This window comes from Python bivittatus, unplaced genomic scaffold (assembly GCF_059951505.1).
Source record: "Python bivittatus isolate LINGU-HERP-01145 unplaced genomic scaffold, Pbiv_v1 ctg000700_np1212, whole genome shotgun sequence".
Classification (NCBI taxonomy): domain Eukaryota; kingdom Metazoa; phylum Chordata; class Lepidosauria; order Squamata; family Pythonidae; genus Python; species Python bivittatus.
In genome coordinates, this window is record NW_028277098.1 from 66048619 (window position 1) to 66060972 (window position 12354).

At 37.9% G+C, this 12354-nt stretch overlaps 1 protein-coding gene across 1 annotated transcript in view; it reads left to right on the forward strand.

Annotated features, from left to right (window-relative positions):
• The window catches only part of CAMK1G (calcium/calmodulin dependent protein kinase IG), a 39407-nt gene that overhangs the window by 7027 nt on the left and 20026 nt on the right, over positions 1–12354 (forward strand). The window contains exon 2 of the mRNA XM_007441725.3: positions 3905–4022. Within this exon, the coding sequence (XP_007441787.1) occupies positions 3931–4022 (92 nt within the window). The 5' untranslated portion in view covers positions 3905–3930. The remainder of the gene's footprint in view (positions 1–3904; positions 4023–12354) is intronic.

Below are 12354 nucleotides of genomic sequence, written 5' to 3' on the forward strand. Positions count from 1 at the left end.
TTGGCCTTGGAGTACAAAATGAAGCAGGGCAAAGGCTAATAGAGTTCTGTCAAGAGAACAAGCTAGTCATAGCAAACACTCTTTTCCAACAACACAAGAGACGACTCTACACATGGACATCACCAGATGGTCAATACCGAAACCAGATTGATTACATACTTTGCAGCCAAAGGTGGAGAAGCTCTATACAGACAGCAAAAACAAGACCAGGAGCTGACTGTGGCTCAGATCATGAGCTTCTTACTGCAAAATTTAGGCTTCAATTGAAGAACATAGGGAAAACTACTAGACCACTCAGGTATGACTTAGATCATATTCCTTGTGAGTACACAGTGAAGGTGATCAATAGATTTAGGAGATTAGATTTGGTAGACAGGGTGCCTGAAGAACTGTGGACGGAGGTCCGTAACATTGTACAGGAGGCAGCAACTAAAACCATCCCAAAGAAAAAGAAATGCAAGAAAGCAAAATGGCTGTCTGATGAGGTTTTACAAATAGCTGTGGAAAGAAGGAATGCGAAAAGCAAGGGTGAAAGGGAAAGATATGAGCAACTGCATGCAGATTTCCAGAGAATAGCAAAGAGGGATAAGAAGGCCTTCTTAAATGAACAATGCAAAAAAATCGAGGAAAACAATAGAATGGGGAAGACTAGAGATCTCTTCAAGAAAATTGGAGATATGAAAGGAACGTTTAGTGCAAAGATGGGCATGATGAAAGACAAAAAAGGCAGGGACCTAACAGAAGCAGAAGAGATTAAGAAGAGGTGACAACAATACACAGAAGAACTACACAAGAAAGATCTTAATGTCCCTGATGTCCATGCTGGTGTGGTCTCTGACCTTGAGCCAGACATCCTAGAGAGTGAAGTCAAGTGGGCCTTAGGAAGCATTACTGACAACAAAGCTAGTGGAGATGATAGTATTCCAGCTGAGTTATTTAAAATACTAAAAGATGATGCTGTTAAAGTGCTGAACTCAATATGCCACCAAGTTTGGAAAACGCAACAGTGGCCATGGGATTGGAAAAGGTCAGTTTACATTCCAATTCCAAAGAAGGGCAATGCCAAAGAATGCTCAAACTATTGCACAATTGCACTCATTTCACATGCTAGCAAGGTTATGCTCAAAATCCTACAAGCTAGGCTTCAGCAGTACGTGAACCGAGAACTACCGGATGTATAAGCTGGGTTTCGAAGACGCAGAGGAACTAGAGATCAAATTGCCAACATTCGCTGGATCATGGAGAAAGCACGAGAGTTCCAGAAAAACATCTACTTCTGCTTCATTGACTATGCAAAAGCCTTTGATTGTGTGGATCACAACAAACTGTGGCAAATTCTTAAAGAGATGGAGGTACCAGACCACCTTACCTGTCTCCTGAGAAATCGGTATGCGGACCAAGAAGCAACAGTTAGAACCAGTCGTGGAACAACCGATTGGTTCAAAATAGGGAAAGGAGTACGACAAGGCTGCATACTGTCACCCTGCTTATTTAACCTATATGCAGAGTACATCATGAGAAATGCCAGGCTGGAAGAATCACAAGCCGGAATTAAGATTGCAGGGAGAATCATCAACAACCTCAGATATGCAGACGATACCACCCTAATGGCAGAAAGTGAAGAAGAACTAAAGAGCCTCTTGATGAGGGTGAAAGAGGAGAGTGCGAAAGCTGGCTTGAAACTCAACATTAAAAAAACCCAAGATCATGGCATCTGGACCCATCAATTCCTGGCAAATAGAAGGGGTAGAAATGGAAGCAGTCACAGACTTTATTTATTTGGGCTCCAAGATCACCGTAGACTGCAGCCATGAAATTAAAAGACGCTTGCTCCTTGGGAGGAAAGATATGGCAAATCTAGATAGCATTTTAAAAAGCAGAGACATCACCTTGCTGACAACGATCCGCATAGTCAAAGCTATGGTTTTTCCAGTAGTAATGTATGGCTGTGAGAGCTGGACCATAAAGAAGGCTGAGCGCCGAAGAATTGATGCCTTTGAACTGTGGTGCTGGAGAAGACTCTTGAGAGTCCCCTGGAGTGCTAGGCGGTCAAACCAGTCAATCTTAAAGGAAATCTACCTTGATTGCTCATTGGAAGGATTGATAATGAAGCTCAAGCTCAGATACTTTGGTCACCTAATGCGAAGAGAGGACTCCTTGGAAAAGACCCTGATGCTGGGAAAGATTGAAGGCAAAAGGAGAAGAGGACGGCATAGGATGAGATGGTTAGATAGCATCACTAAAGCAATGAGCATGAAACTGAGCAAACTCAGGGAGGCAGTGAAGGACAGGAAGGCCTGGCGTGATATGGTTCATGGGGTCACGAAGAGTCGGACACGAATTAACGACTGAACAACATTCTGGACTGGGACCACCATATACAAGGAAACAAAAGGCTATTCCACCCTCTTGCCCACTTAGCACTTTTCTTTAGAAAAAAGCACATGCAGCTGTATTTAAAAAAAAAAAAAAAACTCCACTGTCATTAAACATTTATTTTAAAAAGAAGCTGATGTAAAGAAGGAATTTTCTGTAAACAAGTTACTTCTGGGAAATGATTTCTTCTTGCACCCATATAAGAGGTTTCCTCCCCTCCCCTCCCCTCCCCTCCCCTCCCCCCATAATGCATTAAATCCAGAAAAGTCAAAAAGAGAAATAGGTAGCACAAAATATGTTTTAATTATCATGTAGTTTTGCCCTAAGCCTCCTATTTGAGCGTGTATATTAAAATAGTTTAATTTAATTACTGTTTCAAGAAAGGTTTATTCTGTGAAGTTATTGTCTGGCCTTGCCCATTCTTTTCTCGGAATGAATCAGGTCTATACATTCTATTCAATTTGCAATTATATAATCAGTCTGTTTCTGTATGTCTTAGCTCTGAATTCTAGTGGTAGACTATTAACTTAGATGAGCAATAAGATTCCGCAATTTTTAGAGGCAACTATAAACTAAAATCATTACTGCCTAATGAGCGTGTTAGCATCTAATATCCCTTACATTTGGTGTAAAATGTGGGTCAATCCTAATAAAAATAGCAGCCTAATTATTATGGCACATTTTACTGCTATTGAAAGGGAAAAGGAATGGAATTTAGATTCTCTATGTGATTTCCAAAGTAGCTTTACTAATGTAGTTGTGCAGACTCTAAGATGCTAAGTCCATCAGTTGAATGTCTTTTATGATGTCAGTCCTATATTCTTTGTCACAACGAATAACAAGAACCAGCCATCTAGAATAATGCTAGAAATTATTTTATCATCATTCTAAAATAATCCTATTTTGAAACTTGCAAATCAAGACTGTGTTCTCTAAAGTCTGAATCATCAGATCTAAATTTTCACTTTCCACTATACAGAATATTCCAGAGGGACATTTCTAACTCTCAATAAGAGTTAGAAACTCAGATGACAAGCCTTCTTTTTATAATTTAAATCTTCACACTGCTGAGAATGCTCCTGGGGATTACAGCTGAGTCTTACCAAGTGTTAGGAAATGCTGCCCTTATCACAAGGAGAGTTGTTCAGGCCCTCATGTAGTTCAGGCCCTCAAAGAAGAACAGGAGTCTTTAACAGGGAGAGATCACAGCAAATTTGGTTTATCTCTACTCAGGTATGTAGTTTACAGAAGAACTACAGAGTCCAGATTGTAACTAGGAGATCAAATTGTAGAAATTATCAGAAATGGGGTAGCCAGTGGTACACAATTATTAGAGAGGCATCACAACACTTAGAAATCCACAATTTCTTAGAGATCCAGCAGATTCTTTTCTGCTAGCCTACAGGTTATATTAAAATCTGCTGAAGATGCCAGAAATCTGCCACAGAAAAACATGATAATTTATTAAGGGGTTACCATTAATAATTGTTTAGAATATTCTTCTTCAACCATTATTATATCCTATCAGAAGTTTCACCTTCAACTCTGGAGAAGATGGGCTGCAAACAAGAGGATGAGGGCAGTTCCTGGAAGAAACCCACTACCAACATCAGAAAAACATTCATTTTCATGGAAGCACTTGGATCGTAAGTATTTGTTATTCCTTTTTATCTTTATTATTCAAAGCATTTCCTTCCAAGCCTTTCCAAAGCTCCAGGCCACTTTCAGAAGCACCTAAAAAGCAGAAGTTGCTACACAAACCAATTAAAACAACCAAAAAGCATGACAGAACCAACAGCAGACTCATTGGGCCATAATATTCATTCTGAAACCAGAAGTACATTTTTCATTTTCTCTTCAAAACTTTGCAAGAGTAAAAGAACTTTGGACCCTTGGGGGAAGATTCTTCTTCACAGATTTTTCTTCAACTCAAATATGTCTTCACCTCAGATGGTGCTCACACAGAGTATGGTGACCAATTTGCAGGATGTGAGATACCATTGGTCTCATGGGAAAAGGTAGATGGGGCAACAAAGACTCTAAAGGAAAGGTAGAGGACCAGTAGCTTTCCAGATCTTGCTAGTCTCCAATTAGTGTTAGACCTTAGCAGCCTGGCCAGTATTCAGCCATGATGGCAATTACAATTGATCTAGTCCAAAAGTGTAAGAAGGCAACAACTTGTGGAGGATGAAAGAAGGAGCACTGTGCTTCATGCTACAATCAACCACACCCTGTCACCATTCCCCTCTCTTCTACCTGTGTTAGTCTCCTGCAGCAAATGAAATAGAGTCTTAAAATGAACATATTTATTATTGCACAACCACTGTGTACTTCTGATGCATTTGATGAAATATATTGTGATCCATGGCAGCTTATGCAAGAGTAAACATATTAGTCTTTAAGATATCGTAAGATGCTTTTCTTTCTCTTTATTAATACTGTTTCCCAGCATATTACTATCCATGATTATTAGGTTCCTCACCCTTATGCTTCCTTTAAGAATAACTGTGGCAGCTGTTAAGCATGTGTGGTTGGGAGATTAATTTTTCTCCCCCAGAATTGTTTTATTTCTGAATTCTCTCGCTCATCAACACAATCATTTTGTTTTAAAAAAATACTCCATTGGCTCTGCAGTTGGTCTCTTGATTATGATTACATAGCTGAACGGTCAAAAGATTCTCCTTCACCCTTTGCATCCACTTTAATTCTCTCTTGGCATTTAAGTGACTTCAATATTGTATCATAAATGTCATTTCTCTCCTCCCTGAAGCCAACCAGGGGTCTGAGCATCCCATCAATTAGCTCTTTCTGCCAACTCTCATTTGATCATAATGCACTTTTAAAAGCATTCCATTCACTGTATGACTTAATATTTCCTCCAAAATTTCTTTTTATAAACAATCCAAATGTCTAAAGAATGACTCAAAATGTTTTTTTTTTTTAATACCTCAACTCTACTGTAATTCAGCAGTTACTTACAACTCTAATCAGAACACATTTCTGAAATGTTGGTGGTTTCTTGGGAAGCGTCAGTGTGGCATATTGATTAAGGTGCTGGAGTAGCACTAGGAAGACCCAGGTTTTGGTCCATCCTCAGCCACAGAAGCTCCCTGGGTGACTTTGGGCAGAGCACTCTCTCTCTCTCTCAGCCCAACTTACCTCACAGGGTTGTTCTTATGGGAAAAAACAGAAAGGAGGGGTATGTATAGTGCCTTGAGCTCTAGTTTGAAAGGCAAAAAATACATCCAACAAATAAATAAAATAAATATCAGGAACAATTGGCATTCTAATTTAAAAAGATGTCAACTACTTGATCTGTCTGATATTTTAGTATTCATTCTAAAATAGTCAAAACTAAATCAAAGATTTGGTGTGGTTCACATTTTGAGCTAATGCAATCTGAATTCACTTCCTTATCTAATACACAGATCTGAACGCTGACAGAGAAGGCCTAAGGGTGAGTTGTGACAGCTGGGAGTTCTCTCCAACTATTTTGTAGTGTCCAGCAGGCACGCCCACACAGGTGCTGTGGGGCTGGAAGCTCCACCATAAGCTTGAGGAGAAGCACTAGGCACCATAGCCCATCTATACAGCTGGCTGTTAGTATCCCAAGGAGATGTGGAGGGATCATGTTGTCTCATCTGTTCCCAATGCTTCTTTTGCTTCTGCCCTTTCCTTTCCTTTCCTTTCCTTTCCTTTCCTTTCCTTTCCTTTCCTTTCCTTTCCTTTCCTTTCCTTTCCTTTCCATTCCATTCCATTTCTTTTTTGGCAGTGATAAGAATTGAGATAGTAGCTTTCAGAGAGGTACCAGCTCTGATGGCACCAAGGTCTGGTCCTGTTTTCAGTAGTATAGCTTTTTTCTCAGTCTATTAAGTCACTTCCCATGAGTTAAACTCAGGCCAGATGTGAGTGCAAGTGCTTAGAGAGTACCAGCAGATGACTGCCATCATTGGCCAGCCTAGATTAGGAGCAGCTACCACAATAACTTTATTTATTTATTTACAGCAATAAAAACATCCATTTGAGATGCATTTGAGGATTCTCCCCTCAACAGGAGCAAAAGGAGAATTCTTATTTACCTAAGTCTGGGTGCAAAACAAAGTATAAGAGTTGCCATCCAATGAAATAGAAAGTACATTGACCCTACTCCTGTGTTCTTAACTGGAGCCCGATCAAAACAGGCTGTCATTCTGTTTATGCTTATTCAAGAACAGACCCCTTTCAATCAAAGGACATTTTGAATAAAGATGCTTAAAGATCTAGTTGAATGGATCTACCCACAATTGGTTGGGAGTAAGAGGGACTGAAGATAGTGGCATCTACTTCTGGGCTATAAGATATTTGGCTAAATTATACTTTTACATTCCCAATTACAGTGAGAAACAATACAACTAGAATTCTGCTACATTTATCACAAACTGGATACACTGTCTGAAATGGCTGGTTTCTCACTGCATGTTAGACTATGAAGATACAGAATAGATTTTGGGCTAACCATTTATTTATTTATCATTTAAATTTATACTAGACATCCCTATGGCTGTGTTCACATCACACATTGAACATTAACCAACAACATTTTAACCTGGTTTACTATGTGAACCCAGGCAGAGTTATGAGGATAGATGGATGTTTTACTTGTTTTAGTTTTAGTCTACACTTAGAGGAATATTGCTGCTATAGTGGCAAACATTGCTTCAACCCAGTTACTAATATCTTCTTCTGTCAAATCTATCCCTTTATGGCTTGAGGAGGACAGTGTATGTCAGAGCAGGTAGTAAAAAGGAGCATAAGTAGACACATAAATTGTGCACACAATGCTTTGAGTGAAACGACCTCCTTTACCTGGAAAGGTCATATACAGTAAAGCCAGCAAAATCCCACAGTTCAAATCTGCTTAATACATTTGTCAGACTTTCATTATTAATATAAGCAAAGCTAGGGTTGTCAAGGATATTGGACAATTTGTTCTTTCAAACACTTAAGAAAACGTGTCTATTCTACTGTCACCCTGCTTCACTCATGCCTCCAAGCACAAATGTTTTTAGTCTATGATGTATCTATGGTTAGTCAGCCTTGTGGATTAGAGTGGTTAACCAGAGCCAGTATCCTGTAGTTTTGTGTAGAAAAAAAAAGCTACAGAAAGCTTTTGTTTCCTTTGCACTAGCTTGTTGATCCAAGTGGTCTAAATGTGGCTGTAATTATCATAAACTGTTTAGGAACGAAACATGAAACAGATGCCAGTGCATCTGATCTGTGGGTTGATGATTTCCTACTATCTTCAGTTGTGAACAGAGGGATTGCTACAAATTCTTATTCACTCCTCAGTGCAATATGAGTTTTATAGCGAAAAGTATAATCGAAAAGTGCAGATAAAAGAGCTGAAAAAAGTAAAAACCAGAAGGAAAAAAAATGAAACTGTATCAAAATGTTGGCAACATTATGCTAAATTACGTAGGTTGTTTTTTGTTGATTCTGTTGCATTCCGGCTTAGCTGATATATGAACCAGGTTTCGATGGCTTATTGAACAAACATTGCTAAAAGTTATTGGGTAATGGTATATGCAAACACAGCTACAAAATACTCCCCCTGTAACCAATGGAACTTGATCCAGAACTTCATGAACTTTAGTCTCATTGATTCAGTGGGTCAGCTCTAAGCATCACTAAGTCTGGCTTTTGTATGTAAATGAGGTTAATAAAGAGTGTATGAGAGAAATTCCAAAGTATGTATTTGCAAAAAACAAAAACAAAACTCAGGTCCTCAATTTTTTGAAAGTCTTTAGTTACTTAAACTCTAGTTTACTTCTGCATATTTATGCTTCAAGTAGATATGAACAAGAATTGGGTAGAATGAATAGGAAATGAGATGGAGGGATAACAAATGGGATAACATCCAGATGACTGTGTTTTACAGCTTGTTTCCGTATGCAGTACTGTATATCTAAGGACTTTAAATAAGGTAGAGTATTTACAAATGCTACATAGCTTGCTATTAACATAAAATAAATATCCCTTGGAGAAACTGTTGCTTCCTATTCCCCAGAGCAATGTTTTCCCACTCCCTGCTTGCTGGGCAATTCTGAGAGTTGAGGTCCACATATCTTAAAGTTCCCAAGGTGGAGAAACACTGCTCTAGAGAATATCATGAATATCTCTGTAACATTTTATAAGAATTATTGTATATTTATTCCTCCCAGTTGAAGAACTTGCTTAGGATTGCTAACCCTTTTTGTTAATCTCCATGCACTACCACTGCAGTTCAACTTCTCAGATGCTGAGAATGAGTTTCCAGTGACCTGATAAAATGGACAAGTGTATTACTATTAGCTCTGTGCACAGTGCAATCAAAGCAAAGCACTGATTCACAGCTTAAAACAGTTAAAAATGACCTTTCTGCCATGGAATGAAGGACAGTGGATCTTCAAGTATCATATCCTCATTGTTCCAAGTGTAATAAAAGTCTATAAATCTTATTTTCCACTGTTCTTTGCTCTTCATACATTTTCTCCATTATGTGGGCTATTGTGGGCTAACCTCATTCTGTACATTCCCTTAACTGCATTTTTTACTCTTCCTCTCTGCTTTTCAATCTCCTTCTGTTTGGTTCTCCTGATACCTGTACTAACATGCTAATTACATGTATTGACCTGGATAGTCAAGATCTGGTTAGCTAAGGCTGGAAGTCCAAAGCAAAGATTCTATCATGGATAGATTGTGTCCATTTTCTATTAATTATTTTACAGAAGATATTAATTAAGTCATAGATACTAAATTCACAATATAAAACAATAATTTGCACCTTATTAACCACAGTCACTACTTCCTACTCCTGAAAATTGTGTTTCCATCTAAATCTTTAAATGATATTAAACATTGTCACTGGATCTGTACCCCAGGCTGCTGCTGCTGGTTAGTACTGTACTGGTGTTGGTAGTGTTTGTTAGATGCTGACTAAATTGAATTTTAGATAATTCATAAAAGACAATTTTAGATAATTATATTTTGTTAAGCATATTCAGTAGCCTTTCCCCAAGATAGAAATTTGACAGCTGTCTGGACATGTTTAATTCATATATTGCATACATACAGTATGATTTTGCAACAAAGCAAAATAAAATATATAGTTGAAGAAAAACATCTGACAATTACTGTTGATTCTTTAATATTTATTGGAACCCAAGATTTTCTCCTATTTAGATAAGATAGTAAGATATAGATATAAATATGTGTGTATGTATATATGTATATCTGTGCATGTGTGTGTGTATACATACATACATACAGTACTGTGCAAAAGTTTTAGGTGTGAAAAAATGCTGTAAAGTAAGAATGTTTTCAAATATATATATTGTAATTGTTTATGTTTAGCAATTTACAAAATGCAAAGTGAGCAAACAGAAGAAAAATCTAAATCAAATCAATATTTGGTGTGACTACCTTTTGGGTTCAAACCAGCATCAGTTCTTACACTTGCACACTTTGTACACTTGCACAAAGTCAGGGATCTTGTAGGATTAGAGTCAGATGTATGATTAACCAATTATACCAAGCAGGTACTAATGATCATCAATTTCATATGTAGGTTGAAACACAGTCATTAACTGAAACAGAAACAGCTGTGTAGAAGGCTTAAAACTGGGTGAGGAACAGCCAAACTCTGCTATTAAGGTGAGGTTGTGGAAGATAGTTTCATGTTACAGGTCATATACCATGGCAAGACTGAGCCCAGCAACAAGACACAAGGGAGTTATACTGCATCAGCAAGGTCTCTCCCAGGCAAAAATTTCAAAGCAGACTGGGGTTTCAAGATGTGCTGTTCAAGCTCTTTTGAAAAAGCACAAAGAAATGGGCAACGCTGAGGACCGTAGACACAATGATCGGCCAAGGAAACTTAATGCAGCAGATGAAAGACACATCATGTTTACTTCCCTTTGACACTGGAAGATGTCCAGCAGTGCCATCAGCACAGAACTGGCGGAAACCAGTGGGACCCAGGTACACCCATCTACTGTCCAGAGAAGTCTGGCCAGAAGTGGTCTTCATGGAAGAATTGAGGCCAAAAAGCCATACCTCCAATGTGGAAACAAGGCTAAGCAACTCAACTATGCATGAAAACATAGGAACTGGGGTGCAGAAAAATGGCAGCAGGTGCTCTGGACTGATGAGTCCAAATTTGAAAGATGTGGCTGTAGCAGGAGGCAGTTTGTTCACTGAAGGGCTGGAGAACGGTACAAGGATGAGTGTCTGCAGGCAACAGTGAAGCATGGTGGAGGTTCCTTGCAAGTTTGGTCCTGCGTTTCTGCAAATGGAGTTGGAGATTTGGTCAGGATCAATGGTGTCCTCAATGCTGAGAAATACAGGCAGATACTTATCCATCATGCCATACCATCAGGGAGGCATGTGATTGGCCCCAAATTTATTCTGCAGCAAGACAATGACCCCAAACATACAGCCAATGTCATTAAGAACTATCTTCAGCATAAAGAAGAACAAGGAGTCCTGGAAGTGATGGTTTGGCCCCCACAAAGCCCTGATCTCAATATCATCGAGTCTGTCTGGGATTACATGAAGAGACAGAAGGATCTGAGGCAGCCTACATCCACAGGAGATCTGTTCTTAGTCTTCCAAAATGTTTGGAACAACCTACCTGTCGAGTTCCTTCAAAAACCATGTGCAAATGTACCTAGAAGAATTGATGCTGTTGTGAAAGCAAAGGGTGGTCACACCAAATATTAATTTGATTTGGGTTTTTCTTCTGTTCGCTCACTTTGCATCTTGTAAATTGATAAACATAAACAATTACAATATATATATATTTGAAAGCATTCTTACTTTACAGCATTTTTCACACCTGCCTAAAACTTTTGCACACTACTGTATATGTACACAAAACTTCAAATTTCTAAAATCAAGTAGTGTATCTTAAATCTACTCAGGCATTTAAAACAATATTGAATTGTAACTCTAAAAAAATCAAGTCCTGTGCATTTGTAAATTGTCTAAACGATTTTAAACTTATTGCTTTGAAAATCAGTGTGTGTTTTTTTTTCTTACAAAGCAATATTAAAGATATTTTTTATTTCTGTAGTGGAAAACTTTTGTATGGGACAGCCAGCCTGTCATAAACTTACTTTTCATACTTGACACATTGATATTCTCCATTTTACATCTCCCTTACATATTATTTTGCAAAGCAAATACAGACAGTACAAAGAACTCAGATATACATCAGTGTTGCTGGATGGTACATAAATATTTTCTCTACTTTCTCTGTTTGCTTCTGAAAACACCAGGTTATAATTCCTTTTACTGCATAAAATGGGAAGTTATCTTCACTACTGAACAGTCAAGCTCATAAATATTTGTCATTATGAGTTGGGTCATTTTCCACTGTGGAAATCAAATTAATAAGCAAATAAAAAAATATTCCTTTTTGGGATCCTAAACTGACAAAAGGCTTGTTAGGAAGGCCAGACAGAAAATTTTAGGATGTTGTTGTGGTAAACAGTAGCCAACTGCTGTAATGAAAGAAAGCATCAGAATCTTTGCCATCATACTGTCTACAGGTTTCTGGTATAGATATAACTGTAGTTTCAAGTTAGAATTCATTCCAGAGTTGTAGAACAGACCTATTTAAGCCCAGGAAACCCAGTCTAATTTAAACCTTACTCATCTGAGTGGGTTTCATCTAAGTATGAATAATTCTGGATTTTCTTTAACACAATGAAAGCTATGAACACTCCAAAAATAATAATAACCATCTGAGCTTAAACTTCGTCTTTTTGTTTCTTGGCATATTTTGCTAGGAAATGCTGTTAAAAGCTGGAAGACTTTGTTCCTCAAATATATTTCATTATATATTTAATGAATATATATAATATATTTCATTATATATATATATATATATATATATATATATATCCTCTTCCTACCAACTAAATAAAGTTGCATACTATGAGAAATGACCTTTCTATC